At 43.6% G+C, this 26,575-nt stretch overlaps 1 protein-coding gene across 2 annotated transcripts in view; it reads left to right on the top strand.

The window, feature by feature from the left end:
• LOC137625973 (protein FAM98A) overlaps window positions 1-26,575 on the top strand; it is a 182,805-nt gene that overhangs the window by 121,630 nt on the left and 34,600 nt on the right. For both annotated transcript variants that reach the window (XM_068357046.1, XM_068357045.1), the window contains exon 7: window positions 18,273-18,372. In XM_068357046.1, the coding sequence (XP_068213147.1) occupies window positions 18,273-18,372 (100 nt within the window). The remainder of the gene's footprint in view (window positions 1-18,272; window positions 18,373-26,575) is intronic.

The following is a 26,575-nucleotide window of genomic DNA, read 5'->3' as shown; positions in this document are numbered from 1 at the left end:
CGACTAAGAGAGCCGATAAAGCAGAGCTGTTCTGTTCATGCCTGGGGAATCTGCTGTCACTGCCGACCCTCAGAGGGCGTCATCATTTCTCTTAAAAGTACGCCCGTGGCAGCACCTAATCAGCACTTCATCTTCGAGGAACTAGCTTCGGCTACGCTTCCTCAGGCAGCGCTCTTGGCAGATCATCTTAGAGCGCTACCAGGAGGTTCGCCTCCAGGGATTGGACTACTTCCCTTCCAAGGGAGAGTTCCCTTCCAAGGGAGAGTTTTCCTCCCCAGGTGCGGGGTTGTTTTTCCCTTCCAAGGGAGAACTTCCCTGCATCTTCTTCATCACTTTATTGACTCCGACTGTTGTTGCTGTCTTCGCTTAGACTACCCTCCCCCTTTGCTAAGTCTCTCCTCCTTCAGGGGCGGAGCCTAGTCTTAGGCAAGTCTCCCCTGCGAAGTGATCACCTCTCTCGTTCACGAGAGAGGCCACTCATAGAGACTCCTCTTCAGAGGATTGCTACTGCTGAAGGTCAGCTTGCTGATCCACCGTCCTTTAGGGGCGTCATCTGTTCCTGGACCTTCTGACGATGCTGCAGCTATTCTTCAGACTTCAGTCCTAGATTCTTCTGTGGATCGTTTGCGATCTCCTTCAGTTGATGTTCGCCCTTCCAAGGGGCACATCACAGTTTGTGATCGTCCCACCTGCTGACCTGCCGTCGCCGTTCCTTTCTCCGGTACAGCCTCTTGAGGCCATACTTAAGCGTGCAGCTATGTGCCAACACACTCCAGCGCGCAAGCGCCCTGCAGTGCACCAGCACTCACCAACATCTTGTCAGCGCCAACCTGCTCCTTCACGCTTTCCAAAGCGCCTGCGGCCTCCAGCTTGTCAGCGCACTGCAATGCTTCGGCGTTTGCCTGACTTGCAGCCTTCTCCTGCTTGTCCTCATTGCCCTCCAATGCCCTCATTGGCACTCCCAGAGAAGCTTTGCCGTTCCAGGGAGTAGTGTTTGCCAGCTCGCCAGCGCAAGTGCGCTCTCCAGCTCGAGCTTGTCAGCGCCTACCAAATCCACTGTGCACTCATGCACAACCTTTGGCTTTGGCTCGCCAACGCTCTCCTGCACAAAAGCACTCTCTTGGGCACTAGTGCCAGCACTCTTGTGCGTGCTAGTGCTCCTCTGCGCATCAGCACTCTCCAGCGCCGAAGGTTTCACCAGCTCTTCAGCAACCTCCGGCTCGCCAGCGCTCACCTGTGCACTTGCATTCTTTAATAGCCGCTCTCCAGCAACCTCCTGTGCAGCGCTGAACTGCAGTGCATTCTAAGGAAACTGGGTACAACAACGATGTTAACGTCTCGTCCCTGTTTTTGCCCGAAGAGGAGGGTACTGAACAAGGCTAGAACATCAGTCAGCCTTTCAAGGGCTCTTATAGCTCTGCTATGGCATTACACAGAACGGTTTTCAAACCTTCTGCAGCTCCTGATAGAGCCTCCAAGAGAACCCTCTCCATGTCGCAGACAACTACACTTCGACATCTACCACAAGCTATAGCTTCGCTATGATTGTACGCTTGTACGCTTGGAAACTACCCAGTACCTCCTCTCTCAGAGAGGCTTTTTACAATAAGTTGCGAAGAGGAATTCCTCAGTATGAGTCTACCAGCAAAGTATAACGTGTTCTGTGGTTGGTGTCGTGGGAAAGCGTCTCTCCACTTACTACATACCTCTATTCCAGCAATAGGGAAATCCTCAGTTATATGCAGGAAGAAATGACCCCCTTTTCAGTTTCATTAGGTAAAGAAGATCACTCAACCTTGAGCCTCGCTTTCGAACTGGAAGGAAGGGACATCCCCTTATCGCTAGATCTATCCTAACTCATGCGGACTTACAAACTTGCCCTTTCCCTGTCGGAATTGAGACCTCCCTCATGGAACATGGTTCGAGTTCTCCAGTCTCTAAGAAGACCTCCCTACATTCCGCGTCACCAGGCAACAAATTTTTACATGGTTTAGAAGACAGTGTTCCTACACACTTTTACAGCAGCCAAACGAGTCAAGGAACTTCATGGTCTCTCTTTTGACATCGCCCATTCATGAGAAGGGTGAAAGGCAACGTTCAGTTTTGTCCCCAAGTTTGTTGCCAGACAGTCTCCAGAGGTGACGGATCCTAGACAATAAGTCTCCACTCAATAACTGACGATCCAGATCATCTGTTACTGTACCTGAGGTAAGGTATGAGGCTCTACCTCAAGAGAACGGCAACAGCCCACCCGGGTCCCTTCTCTTGTTGTCAGCACTGGAAGAGACAAGAGGAGGATCACCAAAACATCATTTCTGCTGGATTCACAGTCATCAATTACGCTCTGAATCCAGACCCTCATTCAACACGTCGACCCACGATGTCAAGGGTAGCTATGCCCCTGGCCCTTCTAAGCAGAATACTCTGTGACGCAGGTTCTACAAGCAAGGGTGTGAATGCTCCAGGTGACTTTCACAACCTATCTCCCACAAGACGTGACCCACAGGAACTGGATACGATCTCTATCGATCCTGTGGTGGCTGCACAAAGCTCCTTATTGGACAAGTAGCAGATGGTTAAGGGCACTGTTACCCGGTTTTAGTCTGTGTGAATGAAAAGTTTAACTGGCTCTTATTCTTTTCTTCATCCTCCCCTCTCTTGGGAAAAACAGCATCCTGGGTTCTCTGTGTAAGCTGACCTCAAACCACAGGTAAATCATGTTCCCTTGTGTACATAATTTTAAGTTAATACAGTTGCATCCCCATACCCTGACGAGGTAGTATTGGGAAAGTCTTGGTTACAACAGTTTTACTTACAAAAAGACTCTAAATAACTTTACCTGGACAGCCACGCTTCTAAATATCTCAACTCACAGCTTCCGTAGGCCGCAGATCTTGCTTAGCAAGGTTTTAGTGATGCGCAGGGACTCGTTTTGAGTACTAACATACTCGGATAAGGAGCCCCCAGGTAAAGCCAAAAGCCAGATTGGCAGGGATGTACACCCTTCCTAATGGGTGAGTCACTCCTAAATAAATATCGTGGGTTTGTATTCCAGTTACGGAAAAAATGACAAATTCTTAGATAATTTGTATTTTTCCTAACGATACAAACCTTAGCTATTTATACAAACTTGCCTGCCAGCCCTATCCCCTTGAAGTCCTGCCTCCAAGCAAAGTGAGCTAGATCACCGGTGTGTGAGCGGGAGCGGTAGCAAGCTACCCCTCCTACCCCCGCTAACTAGCGGTATGGGTAGTTAACCCTCGCTAAATTTAATGGCTCATCATTTCATCTTCGCCAAAAGTAATACCTTTAAATGAATAGCCAAGGGTTGTATCATTAGGAAAAATACAAATTATCCATGAATTTGTCGTGTTTAAAGGAAATTTTATAGTAAAATTGTCATTGAGTTTTTCATTTCTAAAGGGAATTGTATATGAATCCTTTATCAAAGATTCATTGCATAGAATTAAAATCCATCAGAATTTGATTGCATTTGTTCCTATGGGGGATATAAATCTTCAACCTTTAATTGAAGTACTGTATAGAAAATATGTATCCGAAACAAATAATTTCGGTTCTATTTTCCTGAGCATTAAATTTGGTACATGGCTATTTGTAGTCAATTGTGACATAACTGAAAGATAGAAAAAATAACTTGAATGTGTTGAGCATTGCTTGAGAAAATTTAGTCATTGAACTGAAAACAGAAATGCTTAACAAAATAATTTTCACTACCCCACACACACACACAAAAAAGTGTGGTCTAGGAAAAATAACTTGATTGTGTTGAGCATTGCTTGAGAAAATTTAGTCAGTAAACTGAAAACAGAAAGCTTAACAAAATAATTTTCACTACCCCACACACACACAAAAAAAGTGTGGTCCAGGAAAAATAACTTGATTGTGTTGAGCATTGCTTGAGAAAATTTAGTCAGTGAACTGAAAACAGAAAGGCTTAACAAAATAATTTTCACTACCCCACACACACACAAAAAAAGTGTGGTCAAGGAAAAATAACTTGATTGTGTTGAGCATTGCTTGAGAAAATTTAGTCATTGAACTGAAAACAGAAATGCTTAACAAAATAATTTTCACTACCCCACACACACACAAAAAAAGTGTGGTCCAGGAAAAATAACTTGATTGTGTTGAGCATTGCTTGAGAAAATTTAGTCATTGAACTGAAAACAGAAATGCTTAACAAAATAATTTTCACTACCCCACACACACAAAAAAAAAGTGTGGTCCAGGAAAAATAACTTGATTGTGTTGAGCATTGCTTGAGCAAATTTAGTCAGTGAACTGAAAACAGAAAGCTTAACAAAATTATTTTCACTACCCCACACACACACAAAAAAAGTGTGGTCCAGGAAAAATAACTTAATTGTGTTGAGCATTGCTTGAGAAAATTTAGTCAGTGAACTGAAAACAGAAATGCTTAACAAAATAATGTTCACTACCCCACACACACACAAAAAAAGTGTGGTCCAGGAAAAATAACTTGATTGTGTTGAGCATTGCTTGAGAAAATTTAGTCAGTGAACTGAAAACAGAAAGGCTTAACAAAATAATTTTCACTACCACACACACACAAAAGTGTGGTCCAGGAAAAATAACTTGATTGTGTTGAGCATTGCTTGAGAAAATTTAGTCAGTGAACTGAAAACAGAAAGGCTTAACAAAATAATTTTCACTACCACACACAAAAAAGTGTGGTCCAGGAGGAAGATCTTGATATTATTATCAGCAAGGATTTGAAATTTACCAAACAGAGCATAAAAGCTGAAAAGAAAGCACAAAAACTAATAGGTTATATAAAGAGACAATTCAAATACAGAAACAAAGATATTGTACTACAGCTGTACACATCACTAGTAAGACTCCATCTAGAATACGGAGTCCAATTTTGGTCTCCAAGTATTCAGAGAGATATGAATAGACTGGAAGCAGTACAAGCTAGGGCCACCAAATTACAGTTGGACCTCGTTAATCGTGGGTTCTTGCTTCCCGGTTTTGGATTTTCGCGGCCAAGGCAAAAAAGAAAAAAAAATTCTTTGTGATGATAGTTTACCCAACATTAAGAATTTGATTTCTAATAGTTGGCAACAACTTTAGGATGACCAAGAACAATGCAATACCTATTAAATAAGAATTCTCTTAAAAATTGCGATAAAATTCAAGCCAGGCGATGATTTCAAATAGCCCGCTGCGTGCCACTACCTATCTCTACACCCAGCTGGTCCTAGCTCTCTCTCTACAGTGTATATCCATGTACTGTGGTAAAGAATTACAGCTATACTGTATTTGAAATAAACTGAATTTTTATTAAGCTGGTGTTTCACTTGAACTGTATCTAATGATAATGCACGTAATATTCACATTTTAGTATCGTATTTACAATTAGAAACATAGCATTATAATCTTGTGCATTGTTTACATTCAAATCAGCCGATTAACCTTGCTTAGGTAGTCTGTCGTCAACCTTTATTCATTTTAACAATATTTTCCCACTGATATGACCATTCACTTTCACAGAATTATGTCACTGATATAACCTGTAATGCATATTAGTATGGTATCTCTTTCACTGTATTATTGTCCTTCACTTATTATTATATCCTTAATGCTTTTCCCAATTCCTCGACAAATCCCTTTCGTGCATTTACATTACTCTTCCACACACACGCATCTACAACGTATCTTTTCTTTTGATTCTCTCTCTATTTTGCAATTTCATTCATCTCTTTTCTAGCATTCATCCGTCATTTTTCATCTTATTAATCATTCTAACCCATTTCTTATCCCTCATTCCACATACTTCCATTCCTATTTTTCATTCCTCCTTGCATTTCCTAAATTCCTTGATTTTGCCAATTTATTTGAATTAGCATAGATTTGGCAGAGGGGATTTGCAAGAAGAAGGAACTGTCATTGTCCGCGGATTGGCTACCCCCTCCCCGTCTTGTGTCTACATTTATCGCTCCATTTGGCGCATTGTTTCTTCCCCCTCTCTCCCTGTTCTCTCTGGTGTTTCTAACTGTATCCAATAATGCATGTAAGATTCACATTTTACTATCATATTTATAATAAAAAATAGCTAATTATAATCTTTTGCATTGTTTACAATTAAATCAGCTGATCAACCCTGCATAGTCCGTCGTCAACCTCAATTTTCGGATCAAATAACTCCCTTATTATTAAGGCTTACTGTACTACTGAAGGATATCTCATATTTACTAAAAGAAACAATTATTACTTGATCTATCATTTTTCAATTAGCATACAGTACTAATTTCAATAGTTCAATTTGAAATGCTTCTCACTTATTCTATTTACGTGTGCTGAGTTGAATTGCATAACGTCAACCGGAGTTTCATTGATGTTGCCAATGCACAATATTTTATAATTTTGAGCTCTGTGGTGCATGATTATAAAGCCTCAATGGAGACTTAGCAAAGAAACAAAGATTTCATTTATTACACACGCAGAGAGAGAGAGAATATGAATGATTTGAAGTTTTATGGCATACTGAATAAGAGAACTAATACTGTAATGAGTTGTAAATATGTTATATGGAAATTGATAGATTATAATACATTGATGCTTATGTAATACTATATTAAATATATATAGTAGGTTTGTTGCGACACAGATACAAACCTTCGCTATTTATTAGGGTATTACTTTCGGCGCAGCTGAAAGACGAGCCATGATAATTTTAGTGAGGGATAACTACCCCATCCGCTAGTTAGCGGGTGGGGGGGTGGGATAGACTGGCTACCCCGCTCACTCACACCTCTCGGCTGAGTAACCACTTTACTTTTTGGCTCGGTAGAGGACGGACATGCTGCCCTTCTCTCCCGCAAAGACTTGCCTTGATGTTTTTTGTTTATTTTTAATTTTTTGTTTTTCGTGTTTGTTTTCATTTATCATACATATATATGAGTGTATATATGTATAAATGGAAATATACGTTGTTAGATACGTGTAACTTTAATTACTGTTGACATCGTATATCCAACTGCCTCCGCCGTAAGGGAGTTGTCATTGCCGCCCTTCCTGGCCACTGATGGTCGGCAGGTTCTCTACACTGCCGTGTGTTTGTTTCATTACAGAATTAAAGTGTATTACAGTTCAACTCCCTTTCGAGGAATTATCTTACAAGGAAGGTAACTTACTCCCCGAATAGTGTGTTTTGTGCAACGGAGCATGAATTGTAATTGATAACAACTTCCTTTTTTCACAGGTAACAGCAACGTAGAACACAAGGCCGAGTGCTACGGCTGCCCTGTTCGTAATCCTGCGCTCCATGTGGTAGCTGGTGAGCTGCCCCTCATTACGAGGTAGCATTCGCTGTCAACCTTCAACTTGATGTTCCTCCTTCGAGGGGAACTTCTCTCTCTCTCTCGCAAGAGAGAGATAGAGAGAGAGAGTAATTTTTGTTTACGCCTATGCTTTTTTCCCATAGAGCTGGGAGAAAGCTTTACTTAGGCTATGTCTTCTTGCAGGAGGACTTCTCTCGTTCGCGAGAGAGATTTTTACGCCTACGCTTTTTCCCATAGAGCTGGGAGAAAGCTTGCCTTAGGCGATGTCCTTCTTTGGGAGGACTTCACTCTCGTTCGCGAGAGAGAGATTATTAAGCCTATGCTTTTTTTCCCATAGAGCTGGGAGAAAGCTTGTCTTTGACGATGTCCTCCCTCGGGAGGACTTCTCCCTCGTTCGCGAGAGAGATATTTTACGCCTACGCTTTATTCTCGTAGAGCTGGTAGAAAGCTTGTCTTAGGCGATCTCCTTCGGGAGAACTTCCCTCTCGTTCGCGAAAAATAACTTGTAGGAGCTTGCTGATCAGCCAGGGGCGGTGGCAGAGCTTTCTCCGAAGCAGGTTATCCCTTCGGGGGAACGGGTCTCTCGTCCTCGAGAGAAGACCACCTCTGGGCATCGGCGGTCCCCCGTTACGCTTATGGTTCTCCTTCAGGGGCGTAGTGAGAGCCTTCTCTTAAGCGACATTCTCCTTCGGGAGAACAAACCTCTTACGCGGAGGTGTTATCTTGAACCTGCTGGTTCTCCTTGATCCTTCCGGGTCTCGTTCGATAACCTTTTTGGGCTAGCGTGATCGTTGCGCCTTCGGGCTCTCATCATGTTGATCCTGCGGGTTCTCATGACAGTAGGAGTCCTTCGAAACTCCGCTCGAAACCTGGTTTTAGTTACGCTGAACTTTCGGGCTCTCGTAACAATGTTAACGTTGAGCCTTCGGGAACTTGTGCCATCAATCACGCTGACTTTTCGGGGTCTCGTGAAAGAGGAACCTCGGTTTCTCGTTAGGCTGATCCTTTGGGGTCTCGTAACATTAGTTATGCAGAACCCTTGGGCTCTCATAACTTTAGTCACTCTGACACTTCGATGTTTTTTGACAGGGAAACTTCGGTTTCTCGTTGCGCTGACCCCTTTGGGGTCCTGTAATATTAGTTACGCTGAACCCTTGGGCTCTCGTAACTTTAGTCCCTCTAACACTCCGGTGTGTTGTGACAGGGAAACCGGTTTCTCGTTACGCTGACCCTTTGGGGTCTCGTAACATTAGTTACGTTGAACCCTTGGGCTCTCATAACTTTAGTCACTGACACTTCGGTGTTTTGTGACAGGGAAACTTCGGTTTCTCGTTACGCTGACCCTTCGGGGTCTCGTAACATTAGTTACGCTGAACCCTTGGGCTCTCGTAACTTTAGTCACTCCAACATTTCGGTGTTTAGTGACCGGGAAACTTCAGTTTCTCGTTGCGCTTTTTATGACAGAGTTTTCAAACTCTCGTTGTGTTGATCGTTCGCGCTCACACAACACAACCTATTGTGAACCTTCGGTTGAGCGTAGCAGTGAGTTCTCTCACCAACCTGAGAGCTTTCGTGCACACGACCAAGTTGGCGCGCATGGCCAAATTGGCCCGCACGACCGACTTGGCGCCCACGACCGTCTTGGCGCTCGCAAGCAAAATGGCGATCATGGCACGCCATATGTGCGAACATCCTGTAGCTCGGCATACGCACGAACATCCTGTGGCGCGCCATGCTCGAGAACAACACACTGCGCGCCCTGCGCGCGAGAAACCCTATACGTGCCAGGTGCTCGAAGAACCTCATGCGCTCCACGAGCGCGGAAAAGGTGCGCGCTATCGGGAAGGGCGCGCACACGTGCTCCCTTCCGCCTACCAACAGTTCGGCGCAAGAGCGCACGACCATAATGGCGCATACGATCGGATAGAAGCGCACAACCATATTAGCGTGCGCACACGATCGAATTGGAGCGCACAACCTACTGTACTTGGCACTCACGCAATCAGTTGAAGTGCGCGAACAATTCTTAGGACCCTTCGGGCACTCACAACATAGTTCACGCTGAACCTTTGGGTTCTCGTGATCATAGCCATACTTATATGACAGCGTTGCGCGAAGTGTTCACGAGTGCACAAGAGGTTTACTCTCATGACAGAGTTTTCAAACTCTCATCCCGTAAATTGTTTGCGCGTACCCATCGTCATCAACAGTTTTACTCTGATGACAGAGGGATGCCTGCTGCCTTAGGGTTTACGAATCTCTACGGGTAACTATGACACAGTTCCTTTGGGTCCTGGTCACGTAACACGATTCCTGGAAATTCCATCAGGAATCAGTGACAGAGTTCCTGCGGGTTCTCGGCACAACATCCCTTAAGGTCGTAAGAAAGGAATTCACAAATAGATTCTGAACCCGTAGGTTCTCATCCGAATCTCTCTGTTTCCGCGATCCAGAGTTTTCTGAAAACTCTATGGTCGAACCCCCCTCCCCCCTTCTACAGGATTGGTCTTCCAAAGGTGTAACTTGATACGTCACTCTACACTCCCAGCTGATGACTGTATCAGCTAGTCTGGTTTCGCCAGCACCGATCCTTTCGTTTTCGAACGAACCACCTTCATCTTTCCTCCACCTTCCCACTTCGAGTGGTTTGGTTAGCAGATGGAAATGAGCGGGGAATGGTATTCTTTACATTGCAGTTCATTTCCCCTGGCAGGTCTAGCGAGAAGCGTTTGATAACAACCTCTTTGGGTAAGCGGTCGATGGCAATTATGTCTGGCCTTCTTGAAGCAAACCCCCACATACGAGACCACCCTTTTTCGGGAGACTCGTTTCTGAGAAGGTTTTACAAAACTTCAATGGGTGTTAAAACTTCATGAAGGCCGTAAGCCTTCCTGGAGCATGCACTCTAGCCAAGACAAAACCGCGAGGTTATTGTCTTAAACTCGGTTCTACCGTTTGATGGAGGCAGCCTCCCCCGTCTTTGTACCCTGGGTACAACAACTTGCCGTTTTACATGATAGTCTTTCAAGACTTTTTATTCTATCCTTACAGGGTTATTGTTTCGAACAATTAGTCCCGAAGGAACATTGTTAGCTGACGTTAAAGAATGATAGCAACAGCGTGGGCATCATTCATTACATTACGAATGTTTCAAACCCTGCCCACAGGTAAACAGACATCCGTTTCTGTGTAATGAACACTGGCTAGCCCCTCACATAAAGAGGAGGGGTAAACCAAAGGGGAAATGATCGCCTCTATAACTGTATATTTTATTTGAGAACATGTTCGCTCTCATTCAAGAAAATATTACAGTTAGTCAACGATCAAAATTCTTTTGGCAATAATGTTGCAATTCGTCGCACATACATTATTCCCGCAACCGGATTCGTTGCAAACGTTTCCTATAGGCAGAGAATACGTATGCGCTAACGCAAATGGACAAGTACATATATGCGTGCAAGCAATCTTCCTGCCAATAAGGGCTATATACATCTTCCAATTAGAACTCCGTTCTATTAAGTTGTATATTTATATCCCTTACTGAAACCAGGTTATTCAGTACATTACTTGGCTACTTTCCTGTAACCAGACATTCGGCATTTACGTTCTGCCTCATTATAGGCATTTTTTCCTTTCCCCCAATCGGAAGTCTTAGTCTCCTACAAAGGCTTTGGCTGGAAACTTCTCATAAGCATTTCTGTTCCCTAGTAGGGAACATTTAATATAAATGGTAGGTTACTGATCGGAGACGGAGAAGTACGAACGTTTTTTGTCCTAAGAAGGAGAAACCTCCATTACGAACGTTCCCAACATTCTTCAACTGAGTTCCGGACACGACTATTCTTCAACTGAGTTCCGGACACGACTTTCAAGTCGAACTACGCATGTATACTTGTCATGCGCACAGTTCGGTGTTACTACTCCGTAGTAGACTTATGCTCTTTACCCACCCAACAATAGATTGATGATACGTCTCAATCCCCTCTTGGTTTTGGTTGGATGCGTTCGGTGAATACCGTACATTCTCTTGTCCGGAAAGTGATCTCTATGGAGATTCGCTATTATAACATAAGCTGTACTGATTAATTGGTTTACCGTTTTGTATCGGTCGTATTCGGCCAACCACACTGGATTAGTGGCAGTTGGAGGGAGAACAGGCTGTTCCTCTTCATTGCAAGAACGTCCAATTAGTTACATGTCTCGACATCATCTCGAGGTGTGATTATTGCTATGCACTCCCCCCCCCCCTTCACCGCTAGACAATCCACAGATGATGGGTGGCAGACGAGAGCTTCTGCAAAGAGGCCTGTCTTCTCGTCTTCCCTCTGGACCTGATGCTCTCTATAATGCATCAAAAGAGAGAGGAGGGCCATGTGCCATACCATTCCATCCTCGTCTGTTGGCAGATTCAGAAAGGTACCAGCATTCACCTCTCTTAGAGAACCATCTAGCAGTACAAAGCCTCAAATGGACAGAGGACAACTAGTTGCCCCCATCTGCTCGAATCATTCCTGGTATAGGAATGTGCTTGCAAAGCCACCCAGATAGTGGGCTCCTAGTGTCTTGGAATCATCTTGTATCCAACAGAGTCTCAACTTTGTGGAGTCCCTGACTGTGGTTATGCTTGCAGTGGCCCTGATCTTCAGGCTCCCACTCGACTGTTCCTCAGGCCCTCAAACGAGATGTATTCCAAGATCGGTGGGGCGGCCTAGAGGTGTGCCTTGTTTTTATTTTCCCCCATTCGGTCTGGTGAAGAAGTCCTCAGCCAAGTCAGAATAAGCAGGATCTTATCAATGACTCCAATAGCTTCGCTATGGCATCCCGCAGAATGGTTCCCAGACCTTCTGCACCCCCTGACGGAGCTCCAATAGCTTCGCTATGGCAACCTGCAGAATGGTTCCTGGACCTTCTATAGCTCCTGACGGAGTTCCGAGGGATCTTCCTCCACGGCATGATCTTCCAAGCAGCCACATGCTAACACTTTCCTAAGCCGTAGCTTTGCTTCGACTTCAGGCCTGAGACGATCCTACACCACCCCTCTGAGAGAGGCCTTTCGCAACAGCTTAAGGAAAAGATGTCTAGGCTCCTCAGACACTTTTCAGCGTCGGTCTTCCAGGCGAAGTGTTTGGTCCTTTGTGACTGATGTTGTGGAAGGGGATTCTCTCCCATCGATGCCTTTACTTATGCAAGTGTGGAATAACTTGTCCCCCGTCGGATCTCAACCTCATCCTGGGAACGCGGTTCGGGTCCTTCAGTCTCTGAAGGCCCCTCTCTACGAACCTTAGGCGCAGCAGCAGATCGCTTCCTTACACGGAAGATGCCCTTTCTACTCACTTGGGCTTTTAACCAAGAGAGGTATTGTGTTTTATGATCTAACCTCTGATGTCTCCTACCCTAGGAGACTAGGAGAAGTAATCCTCAGCGGCATCCCTGAGTGGATTGCCAAGACTCAAATCTGAGTGTGCTTTACTCTAGGTGCAGCCCATTTTGAATGAAGAGTCTTCGTTTGGTAACCGGAAACCCATCAACTGGAATTTTACCCATTGAGAAGTCTGTGGGGTTACCTTAAAAGGACGATACCAGCTCGCCCCCGTGTGTCGGCACTGTTGACCAGCATGGGGAAGGTCAAGAGGAAGACCTCAAGGATTTCCTTCCCCTCTCAGGGATCTGAACGCAATTGAGGTTACTCTTAATCTAGACTCTCCTCTATCCTAGGACCCAGAGCTCGTAACGTCACTGGCGTTGCTACTTCCCTGGCGTTCAAGAATGATAGCAACAGCGTGGGCATCTTTCATTACATTACGAATGTTTCAAACCCTGCCCACAGGTAAACAGACATCCGTTTCTGTGTAATGAACACTGGCTAGCCCCTCACATAAAGAGGAGGGGTAAACCAAAGGGGAAATGTGGTGCAGATACTTTAAGTGGGCTTGTGGAAGCGTCAGTCAACCTTCACGGCCCACTACCTGCAATGACGTAACCCACAAGAACATGGAGACCTTTTCCATTGGTCCTGTGTTGGTCGCACAACAAATGGTCTAAGCACCTCGGGCTCCTTGATGGACAAGTAGCAGAGGATTGAGGAATGAGGCTACCCGGATTAGTCTTGGGGGAATGAGTAAGAATGCCTGGCTCCTTTCTTCCTTTCGCCTTCTCCCCTATGGGGAAAACAGCACCGCAAGCCTCAGCATAGCTGACCTCACCTCGCTGCAGGTAAGACCCATTTCCCTTGTGCCTCCTAAGTATACAGTGAACCCTCGCTACTTCGCGGTTCGACAATCGCGGATTCACCACTTCGCGGGGTTTTCCCATAACCCATATATATATACATATCGCGGATTTTCCGGAAAATTCGAAAATACCGCGAAATCTGAAGACAACCAAATACGATATTTTGTTACCTGTAATTCCATTAATACTGTAATTAGTAATATCTGTTCTTACTGATTGTTCATTGCATTACATATGATATATAATTCAGCACAGAAAGAAATAAAACACGAAAAGAGAATGTGATCATACGATAATTCAGTACTGTATACAGTACGTAGTAAAATTAAATCGAACATGAAATGCAAATCAGATGCAGTCATACCATATTAGAATGGTGTAAGGCTGCTGTTGGCTACTACTGTACTACAAATGTAATGGATGTGCTTCTTTTCCATGAATCTTTTGTATGTATACGTACGTAGTACTGCATCCAATAATATTCTTTGTTGCAAAAATCACATTTCGAATAAGCGTACGAGAGAGAGAGAGAGAGAGGCGTAAAATAGCTTACGTAAAGCTGTATTATTATTATTGTTATTATTATTATTATTGTTGTTGTTGTTAATAAAATTATTATTGTTATTATTATTATCATTATTATTATTATTACAGTACTGTACTGTATTATTATCATTATTTATTATTATTACGGTATTTACTTAATCTACGTACGTTCGGTATGCGCGGGGCATCTTCTATGAGTTGGTAACCTACGCATCATAGTACTGTAAGACGGGTTGTGATTGGTTCAAGCGCTGATAGATGACAAATCAGAACTCAAGTTTTGTTATCTAGCCTGTGATTGGTGTTTTTCCATCATCCCCTACCCGCAGCATCTAGGTTCTCGCGGGGCTGGATCGTCCACTCTCTGTTACCGCGTATCGCTGAGTAGACGTTCTTAAGTTTGTGAATCTGTGCTGTGTGCGACTTTTATAAGTTGAACTTTTTGTTACTGTAAATCCTACTGTAATGGCTCCCAAGCGTTCTGCTTCTCTTAAGGCTGGTAGTGAGCCTAAACGCCACCGAAGGATGATGACGATAGCTGAGAAGGTTACGCTTCTCGACATGTTAAAAGATGGTAGAAGTTACGCGGCCGCTGGCCGCCATTTTGGCATCAACGAATCTACTGTTCGCTATATCAAGAAGGACGAGGCGAACATTAGAAAGACGACTGCAATCACCTTTAGCAGATCAGCGAAGCGAGTCGTTACAACGCGTAATAAAACGATCGTACGCATGGAAGGTGCTTTAGCTGTGTGGATTGCCGACTGCTGGAAGAAGAACATAGCGTTGGATACGAACACCATCCAAACAAAGGCTTTGAGCTTATATGAGAATTTTGCTGCAAAGGAACCTAAAGACGACGACGGCAACCATGCTGAAGATGATGATGATGCAGATGATCCTCAACCAGGGACATCCACTGATTCCTAGCCTCAGAAACGTTTTTCCGCCAGCAAAGGATGGTTTGCGAAGTTTCAGAAACGCTTCGCCCTGAAAAGCGTTTCCCTGCATGGGGAGTCTGCTTCCGCTGACACTGCAGCTGCTGAAACTTACGTGAACCAGACGTTCAAGAATATTATCGCCGAAGGTGGATACAAGCCGGAACAAGTCTTTAATATGGATGAGACCGGCTTGTTTTGGAAGAGAATGCCGTCGCGAACTTTCCTGTTCAAAGAAGAAGCCAAAGCCTCTGGCTTTAAAGCATTCAAGGATCGCGTTACCCTCGTGATGTGTGGCAATGCTGCTGGATTTTTGCTAAAGCCGGGGCTTATTTATGAGTCGAAAAATCCTCGCGCTTTGAAAAATAAAAATAAGAATCTCCTTCCCGTGTACTGGATGCATAATCAAAAAGCATGGATTACGAAGATGCTGACCTCCAACTGGTTCCATCAGTGTTTTATCCCGCAAGTCAGCAAATATCTCTTAGAGAAGGGCTTGCCATTCAAGATCCTTCTCCTTATGGATAACGCTGGTGGACACGCAACTGACCTGTCGCATGAGGGCATTCAGGTTGAGTTCCTGCCACCCAACACCACGTCATTAATTCAACCGATGGACCAGGGGGTTATCAGGGCGTTCAAGGCCCTCTACACGAAGAACATCTTGGCGGACCTCGTTGCGTGTGTGGATGCTGCCCAAGATGATGAGGATGAAGATTTTAACTTGAAGGCGTACTGGCGGCAGTACACCATAGCCACGTGCCTGCAGAATATTCAGAAGGCACTTCAAGAGATGAAACCTGCAACCGTGAATGCGAGCTGGAAGAAGTTGTGGCCCGATATTGTTTACGACGACAAGGGATTTACTCCGTCGGAAATCCAACACTCTGCAATACGCAAATCTGTGCAGTTGGCTGCCATAATTGGAGGTGACGGGTTCGGCGACATGACGACTGAAGACGTCGACGAGTTGTTGGACTGCCATTCCCAGCCCCTAACTGACGCAGACCTCGAAGACCTGACGAAATCGGCAAGTGAAGAAGAGAGTGATACCCAGGAAGAGACCCAAGAAAATGTCGAAGAAACGGGCTTAACATTAGAACGGCTTGCCAAGGCCTGCAACCATGCGAAGGAGTTGAAAGAAATGTTGCAAGAGTGGGACGAGGATATGGTTCGCTCGATGCAATTCTGCAACAAGATCGATGAAGACATGACTCCCTACAAAATGCTCTTGGATCGAAAAAAGAAGCAGCGGCAACAACTTCCGATCACAATGTTCTTCCAGCCTCGCAAAAAAGAGCCAGTTCCTCCTGCTAGTACGCCTTCGGAAGAAATTGAAGAAGTTTCCCAGGAAGAAGTTGAAGAGGTGTCCCAGGAAAAGACACCTCCGTCTGAAGAGACGTAAAATACTACCTGGCTGCACAGTAGAACACATCATCAGCTTCATCATCATCATTTCTACTGTGCAGCAAATTCATCGCCATCATCATTCAAGTTTTTCTTGAACTTCTTTCGTGGTGAGTACAGTAACAATCTTTATTTTTGACTTTAATATTCTTACTGTACATTCTAAAACTGTATTTGTGCCTGTTTTATAGTTTAGTACTGTACGTACTGTATGCATTAAGTTAAAGGGAAGGTTTTAAAAGTCTACATGTTGTAACCTATCATATTTTTTTTTTTTAAATTTACATTTACGTACGTAAAACAATCTCTCTCTCTCTCTCTCTCTCTCTCTCTCTCTCTCTCTCTCTCTCTCTCTCTCTCTCTCTCTCTCTCTCTCTCTCTCTCTCTGAAGTTGTTTTCCTGCTTTGCTACGTACAATACTGTATGTACTGTATCATTATTTATCACTATCATCATGCGCGTTAAATGCCTTGTTTGTTCTGAGCGTGGTTGTTTACTGAGCGTACAGTACTTTATGACGCCGTCGTTTCAGGCGGCGTCATAAAGAAAAACATTTCATTTGGAAGTCCTAAGAAAAATACGTAAACTAAAACATTGGTAATAAAAAAATCAACATACAGTACTGTATAATCAATATAATCGATGCAAAAACTAACCTATACTATATGTGTACACTAAATGAGTTTGTTTCTTCATTATGATCAGAGATGAACGTAAACAAAACATTGGTTGCCATTTTTTATCGTGCTTTTTAGGTGTTTAGGAAACGCATGATATAAAATCGCCTTTAATATTTGTGCCTGTTTTAGTTTAGGGTGCTGTAGTACATGCATTAAGTGTTCTGTACATTAAAGGGTGGTTTGTTAACAGTACTACGTACAAGGGAAGGTTTTAAAAGTCCGAATATACATGTTAAATAAATAGGTAAATATGATGTCACTACTTCGCGGATTTTCACCTATCGCGCCCGCGTCTGGAACCTATCTACCGCGATAAACGAGGGTTCACTGTAGAAGAATACTTTGTTACGCCCCCAATACCTTTTAGAGGGAGGGTATTGGGTAAGTCTTTAAGAACAATAGGTTCTGTACTCGAGTTCCTATGTTAAAGACAAGCCACACTGTTAGTTCCACTCACACACAAGCTTTTGCAGGCCGCTATCAGTGCATCACCTCATATCGGCACTTGATTTTAGCGAGGGTAGGGTCCTTTCTACTATTGATCACAGATCGAAATTGAGGGGACCCTGGGTCATGACCAAGGCCAGTTGGTGAGGACTTCCTCCCTCCTAAGAGTAAGTCACCCTAATAAATAGCGAAGGTTTGTATCTCTGTCGGAACAAATAACAAATTTGGAAATAATTTGTATTTTTCCTAACATACAAACCTGGAGCTATTTATACAAATTGGCCCGCCACCCTGTCCCCCGAGAAGTCCTGCCATAAAGGAAAGTGGTTACTCAGCCGAGAGGTGTGAGTGAGCGGGGTAGCCAGTCTACCCCACCCCCCCACCCGCTAACTAGTGGATGGGGTAGTTATCCCTCACTAAAATCATCATGGCTCGTCTTTCAGCTGCGCCAGAAGTATTACCCTAATAAATAGCTCCAGGTTTGTAAGTTAGGAAAAATACAAATTATTTCCAAATTTGTTATATTTTGATTAAGTTAAGGAATATTTAACACAATACTCTTTGTTATTGATTTGTTTAGACGGCTGACACACATATATCTCTCTCTCTCTCTCTCATTATGTATATATATATATATATATATATATGGAATTGTCTTGTCAATGGCAGGGTTTCATTTGTAATATTTTTGTTTGTAGGTAATTATTGGCCGTGTACCAGATCGAGGTGGACGCGCCAATGAGCTAGAACCACCACCACCAGAGATGCCTTCTTGGACTCAGCGATCGTCTGATGGAGGTAAGGTGACAGCATTGATTTTTGTACCTTTTATATTATTTTATTATTTTGTCATTAAAAGTATTTTTCTCATCACTATACAAACCCTTGCTATTTATAGGTGATATTACTTTTGGTGTATCTGAAAAACTATCCAAAAGACTTTAACGAGGGATAACCACCCCAACCCCTGGGGTTAGGGGTTAGCCGTTAACTCCACTCACTCAATACCTAGATGGAGCACCCACTGCTCCAACTTACTGCCCATTTGATTTTTTTCCTTATTCTTAGATTTATGTTTTTTCGTTTTATTTATATGAAAACATTCTTCCGCCCCTTCACCAGGTCTGGCCATGCCGGACGTAGCGGAGTTGTTGTGGGAGATGATGCTGCTCCAGCACAGCACGGTCTTCACAGCGGATGGTCCGCAGCTCCACGTCTTTACCACGCAGACCAGTTCCCCTCCGCTCAGGCGCCGTCATCTTGGTCTGCCCAGCCCAGTCAGCTTTCCAGGCCTCTCAGCCTGGGCCGTCAGCCCAAGCTCCCGTACCGGGGACCGCCCAACCGAGTCATCAGGCATCAGCTTAGGACGGACTGCTATGTTGCGTTCCACCAGCTGTGTGTGTGGCTTCCTCCGAGCTACAGGTAGCCGCTTCCTCCTCCACTCACAGAGCAGAAGTCCCAGCTTCTGCTCAGCAACTTCCTGGCGTCAATTTCTCCTTATGGTCCCAAGAGATCTGGTCGGATCTCCCAAGAACCCCGTTCAGGTCCCCACCGAGAGACTTCTTGCCGGCGTGGAGAGCAGGGGATGGCTCCCCTCCCGTCCGATGGGAGAAGTTTTCTTCCTTTGATGTCACCACATGCCCCTTCCCCTCCGCCTTGGACCGGGCACGTCGAGAGGGGACAGAGGACCGAGGAAGGAAACGCTACTCCTTTAGGTCGTTGTCATATGACTCCGTGTCCCCAGGTCCCTTTCCTGTAGCAAAACGTAGCCGGGCGCAGGAAGAGCGGAGTGGGGCTCCTCCTACCGGAGAGGCGGATCACCGGTACATGTACATTTCTTCCCCAACTCTGTGGGATGGACCCCCTAGCATAGCTCCCGGTACTGGAGAGTGGGCTCTGCCTTCCAAGGTGTGGTCGAGGGGCCATACCGAGAACCAAGTGCCCGAGGAGGCTTCCTCCTCCTGCAGGGTCCTCGGCCTCATCCAGAAGCTTAAAGGTCTTCCAGAGCCCTACCTCGCACTATCGCAGCGCAACTCCACCGGTCTGGAGCCCTGGTTCAGAGCTCCGAGCCAGGTAAAGTCCTCCTTGGCTTTACCTCTCCCCCAGGACATCGGGGAGAAGTTGAAGGCTATTGCCTTGGCCTCGTTGGAACTGAAGGGGGCCCATAGGTCCAACAACTTGAAGTTACCACCCTTCCCAGAAGTGAAGCACAGGTTCTTCTACACTCCAGAAGGCACCGGATCTTGGAGGAGAACCTAGCGGTTCTAACCTCCGGGGCCACGGCAACTCATCACTCGTCTTCAGACGAACACTCCTCACCTCATGATCGCCGCCAGGGGTTTTGGGATTTTCACTCATCACCGAGAGACCCTCACCCTTTGCGAGATAGTCAGGAAAGAGACAACCTCAAGGCCGTCTACTCGGGAAGAATACCTACCCCTGTGCAGGGTTCTGAAGGACTTGAATACTGTTCCCAAGTCCTTAGCTAGAGCTTCTGTGCCTCATCAAGAGAGGTGTGGGAAAGTCTCTTATTCCAGGACTAAGACCCCCCCCCCCCCCGGGCTCCTATGGATGAGAGCTTGGAGATGGATGAGCAACTAGATTTCGAGGACGATCTATTGCCTAGAGCCACTAGCCCAAAGCTAATGGAGGCGGAGCAGACGAAGTCTGAGCATGCCTTCTGGTAGGTCTTATCCGGCAGGAGAGCTATCAATGATCTGTCAAATCCATTAAGACATGGTCCTGGGGCATGTATATGGCACTCAGAAACCGCCGAGGACCAGTGCAGCATTTCCCTATTCAAAGTTGAAGAGTGCAAGGAGGAAAGCAATCTCACAGTCTACAGGCTCCTCCTCAAAACTCCTCTTGTTGCCATTTGTGCAGCAGAGGAGGTACTACGAGGTGATCAGCAAGCCTCTTCTGGCCCTGCAAATAGACCACTGTATAGAGGCACTTAACAGAGGGGTTCCATACGAGAGACTGTCGGGACTCTTGGCCTCGTTTTCAGCTACGGAGATCATTGACCAAGAAAAGGTCGCATAGTACTTCATGCAGGCGACCTCGTGGCTTTATCTCTAGATAGGAGCCACTTGATCAGGACTGGGGACTGATCACGGGGCCTCACTAGGAGGTTGATGGAGACCTTTTTATTGTCAGGTACTAGGACTATCGAGTTCCTCTCCCACCAGGTGGTCAACCTGTGAGCGAAAACCATCCTCAAGCTTTGGGACTTGAAAATAGAGAAGTTCCATCGATAACTCCTGCAAGTTGGGAGGGTCTAGGCTGAGAAACTCCTTTTTCAAGGTTAGTTCCCAGAATGATCCCGAAGATGTCAAGCGGATGGTAGAGAGGTAGAGGAAGTTTAATCAAGAGTTCCTCCTCCAGAGGGCCCTTACATCGAGGCCCTACCAAGCTCCACCACATAAGAAACAACCTCCACCCAAACCGCCAACGCGTAGGTTTACACTACAAAGCAGAAGGTGTCAAAGGGTGAAAGTCCTTGTGTGGAGGGAAGGGAAATAGGGTAGTCAGCTGAGGCTGCTCCTGCTAGGACGGGCAATCCTCCCACCTGTCCACTTGTGGGACAATGCCTACAAAGACACTGGCAAAGGTGGCTGGAGCTCTGGGGCCAAATCCTGGATGGTCGAGGGGATTTGTTCAGGGTATCGCATCCTGTTCATTCTATCTCTCCCTCCACTGGCTCAGGATCCAGTCCCAACAAGCTCCTACGTTAAGGTATCTGCGAAGGAGTTGACCCATCGGGCCGAAGTTCATACCATGTTGGTATATGTTGCACCTGCTGTGAAGCCTAGACACTGTTTCCTTTGTAGAGAAGCATTAGCTGTGAAAAAGATACCAAGGGATGTAAAAGAGACACCTAGGGAAGTAATAAAGGTAGTTAATTTCCTCAAGGACAAGCCTCTTCATTCTCGAATGTTTGCCTCATTGTGTCAGGAGATGGGATCCTTTCACAAAACCCTGTTGTTACATACAGAAGTGGGTCAGCTATCTCGGGGTAAAAATTTTTCATGTGTGTATGACTTGAGGAATGAGATAAAAGTATTTCTGAGGGAGCACAAGTCTTCTCTGTTAAGCCACTTCCTGATGAAGTCTGGGTATACAAGATGGCTTATCTTGCAGATCCATTTTTTAAATTAAATGAGCTTAACTTATTACAAGGTTCTACTCTCAATATTTTGTATGTTCAATACAAAATTGAATCCTTTTTTCTTGAGATTGAGTTCTGAGCTGGCTGTATAACGAAAACCAGATTGCCATACATTCCTGAATGAAAATTCCTTAAGAGTTGGATGGTAGTACAAGAGACTGCATGACTTTGCACCTACAACAATTGAAAGATAATTTAAGAGAGTACTTTCCAAAACAATCAGACTCTCTGACATGACTACACAACCCATTCATGGATGAGGGTTATGTGATGAAGTAGAATCTGTCAGTGACTGAAAAAGAACAGTTTATTGACATTTTAACTGGCCTAACTTTTAAAACTAAATACAACAAGGACTCTCCTTCCTTTCTGGATAAACTTCTTGCATGAGTATTCAGAATTATCTAAATGAGTATTGAAACATCATAAGCCCTTTGCAACAACATACATGTGTGAAGCAGCTTTCTTTATTTATATTGCAACCAAAAACAAATGCCGAAGTAAGTTCGATGGAGCATCTGTTATGCTTCTGCAGTTAACAAACATAGTTCCAGACTTTGATGCTCTCTGTAGCCAGAACAAGTTTAACCATCACATTAAAAAAGGTAAGAATTTTGATATTGAGTAATAAACTTTGCCCTTTTATTTAGTGGCGCACATGCGCGCGTGTGTGTATATTGGGGAAGGCTCAACATCTATATGCGACATTTCCACATATATTGGGTGAAGGAATTGTAGGGGTTCCACCGAGTACCAGCAAATGCAGAAGGGTTCTGTTAACTGGAAAAGTTTGAGAACCACTGATCTATATAAAGTATTTCAATGCTATGGATGTATAAAAGAAATAAGAATGAAACAAAGATGGAAAATGGGATTTATAGATATCTCACAGCAGTCATGACGAAGCATTTAAAGCCTAAGTAGCATGAATAGTATGAAAATTAATAACTTGAATGTCATGGCTGCTCTCTGTTATAAGGCACCAAAGGATTTGGATGTATATAGGCCTGCCGACTGGTTGGAAAAAGACGCTGAAAAGAGATGCTGATCTAGTTATACTTTTCCTGAGAAAATCAAAACCTCCAATGTGGTTTCTAGCTTAATCTAAGGGGCCTACAAGTAATTATTTCAAAATATGCAAATTAATTTAGAAATAAAGTAGGAACTATAGCACTGGGAGATATATCTCGTTTTGGAAAAAATATTTACCTTATCCATGCCAAATCAAGCACACAATCTGTAATACTGTCCAACCTAAAAACAAGTAATGATGATGATATGTTAGATGTAAAACCCCAGGGGAGTAGTTTTTAACTAAGATCTATATGAATTTACAAAGGATATACTGGCCATGTATCCACTTAAATGTATGGAAAGTCCAAAGTACATCATTGATTATCCTTACTTTACTGGATGCTGATAATACCTTTCTATATTATTATTCAAAATGAAATGATTAAAGTACAACCATTCAAGCAGAAGCCACTGCAATGTTTTAATTGTTTTAAATTTGGACACCCGTCTAAATTTACAAAAATGAAAAAATGTGTGGTATATCTTCTAAATTTTACTATGGAGAATGTGCACTTGAGGCCAGGTGTTTAAATTGCAACTCTTAATCATAAATCCACTGACAGGAGCTGCAAGCTGTACAAGTTAGAAGAAGCTGCCCCCAACAGATCCAATTTAGAACATATAAGTGTGGAACATGCCAAAAGACTATTGAATAAATCAAATAGCTAGGCTAAGGCATTAAAATCAAACCCACATAGTACTGCCAATAGTTTAAAAAAAAAAATATATATATATATACCATCTGATAAAAAGCTGAATGATGAGGTAAACATTTTACTTTCTGAGGCTTTTCCACAGTGTAGTAACACTGGAGCATTGCCCGTCTCTGTACAACCTTCGTCCCCCAATACAAAAAATAGTACAAACCTCTCTCAGGCCATGTTCTTGCCTGATTTGATGGAGGTTCCACTTAAAACCAACTTACCTGATACACCTGTAGTGAGAAAGGTGCATAAACCTAGAACCTCACCATCTATTAATCGTAAAAGAGAGAGACTTCCATCTCTCGCACCCCCCCCCCCCTCCATTAGGGACATTAAAGTTATGACATCAAAGAAATTTGATATTCTGTCAGTTGATGTTTCTGATGAACTGGAAGATAACTTGAATAGATCAAAAATTTAAGTTTGAGGTCCACCATCCGCCTCGATAAATAGATCAAAAGGACACAAAGGAAAAGACAAACGTAAAACCCAATATATCAAGACCATCCCTAAAGAAATCTACAGTAAACAATGTTAGATTGAAAACTGTCAATAGGAAGACCTCATCCAAGATGTCGTCCAGAAGTAATCCATAGTTTTCTCCTTCATTTTGTAATGGAATTGTCAGGGTTTAAGGGCCAAATATGAAGAACTTAAGCTCCTAATTCATGAGCATTCACCCATAATTGTATGTTACAGAAAAGCAAGCTTGATGTTAACACTCCTTGTCCTCAAGAGTATGTTAGTTATAGAACACCATATAATCAACAAGCAGGGAGCCATGGCGGAAGTCTCGTACATTTGTCGAGAAGTTCTCCAAATACCTTTATCTATTCGTACACCCCTACAGCCAGTGGTTGTACAGATTGATACAGGGAGAAAATGTACATTATTATCTTTGTACTTACCTACAAATGATAACATTTTGTATGATAATTTAATAGGGGGGATTAAGCAACTCCCTTAACCTTTTCTCTCATTGGGAGATATGAATGGTAGACATCCTTTATGGGGTGATGTCTTAGCAAACACAAGGGGCAATATTATATTATCAATTGTGGAAAATGAGGATGTCGGTCTCCTTAATACAGGAGAGCCCACACACTTTCATATCCTGACAGGTCCCTTGTCATGCATTGATCTATCAATCACAAGATGTAATTGCCTTTTCGTCTTTGATTGGAGGACATTTGATGATTGGCATACTAGTGATCATGCACCAGTCTTTATAAACACCAACAATGGTCCACTTTTACAGTGATGGCTATGATGGAATCTTGACAAAGCAGACATGAATAGATTTCGTGAGCTAAGCGAAATTGAAGGGAATGCAGAACAGTTTGAAAATATTGATGATGCTATAAACTTACTGAATGGAACCCTTCATATAGGAGGAGGTAATTTGATTCCCAAAACAGGGTTATTCAAACGATGACCAGTCCCCTGGTGGTCTTCAGAACTAATTGCCCTGCACAGAGCCACAAGAAAGTCTTTTAACATGATTGCGCAGACGAGGAGAATTTAACTATATACTATACAAGAAAAGTAGAGCACAGTTCCGTCGTGCCATGAAAGGAGCTAGGCGCCAGTCTTGGCTACCTTTTGTTTCCTCCATTAATAGTAGAACACTGCCATCTTCTGTGTGGAGGAAAGTAAAAAAGATAGCAGGCAAATTCACCCCCATCCCACCACCAGTGTTGAAGGGGAAGAATCAGTATGTGACTGGAGCAACTGAGGTTAGTAATGCTCTGGCTGATCATTTCTCAAATGTATCATGCAAATTTGATGCAGCGCCTGGTCACCAGTTTAGGAGCATTGAAGAAAAGAAAATTTTAAATTTTGCAACAGGAAGGGAAGAGTCATACAATTCTCTTTTTTTTTTAATTTTGCAAACAGGAAGGGAAGAGTCATACAATTCTCTTTTTTTTTTTAATTTTGCAACAGGAAGGGAAGAGTCATACAATTCTCTTTTTTTTTTTTTTAATTTTGCAACAGGAAGGGAAAAGTCATACAATTCTCTTTTTACACAATGACACAGCCCCTGGACCCAATGGAATATTATATGAAATGTTTAAACATGTACCTGTTGATACAAAGTTATTTATTTTATGCATTATTAACAGAAAAGGGAATTATTATAGTTATCCAAGTGTCTGGGAACTAGCCATTATTTTAGCCTTTTTAAAACATGGTAAGGATAAGTTTTTAGCATCAAACTATTGACCAATTGGATTGTAATCTTGCCTATGTAAGATCATGGAGAAGATGGTCAATGCAAGACTGATGTGGTACCTGGAAAAGAAGGGTATTTTATCACCTATCCAGTGTGGCTTTAGAAAAATATACTCAACGACTGATGTGTTGATATGACTTGAGTCTATTTGTTGAAGCCTTTGCTTTGAAACAGCACCATGTTGTGCTTGGTATATGTATGTGTATGTACTACTTGAAAAGGCATATGATGATGCATGGAAATATGGTATACTTAAAACCACTCATAATTTGGGATTACGGAGAGAGCTACCATTGTTCATTCAGTCATTTATTTCACATGGATTTTTTCAAGTGAGAGTTTGGGAAGTTCTTCCAGAGAGGAATAGTCAGGAAGAAGGAGTTCCCCAGGGTAGTGTCCTAAATGTAACCCTATTTGCATGAGCCATTAATGTGTTATCCTCTGTCACTCCTCCAGATATTCTCTAAACACTATTTGTTGATGATCTCTCCATATCATTGACTGGAGCTAGAATGGCAATGGTTATAGAGAAAACTACAACTCTCAATTGACATAATTATTCAGTTGGCTGATATGAATGGGTTCAAGTTTTTGATAAGCAATACTGCTGTAGTCCATTTATGTTGTATTCTGGGAATACATTCAGACCCTGATATGTACATTAAAGGTCAACGGATGCCATGTGTAAGTGGAGCTAAGTTTTTAGGATTGATATTTGATTGTAGGCTTACATGGGTTCCTCACTTGAAGGCATTAATAGGTAAATGTTTTGAGGCTCTGATTCTTTTAAAAGTATTGCCCCATACATCATGGGAGACAGTC

Source organism: Palaemon carinicauda, chromosome 33 (genome assembly GCF_036898095.1).
Source record: "Palaemon carinicauda isolate YSFRI2023 chromosome 33, ASM3689809v2, whole genome shotgun sequence".
NCBI classification, from domain to species: domain Eukaryota; kingdom Metazoa; phylum Arthropoda; class Malacostraca; order Decapoda; family Palaemonidae; genus Palaemon; species Palaemon carinicauda.
This window is presented reverse-complemented; position numbering and strand designations above follow the sequence as displayed.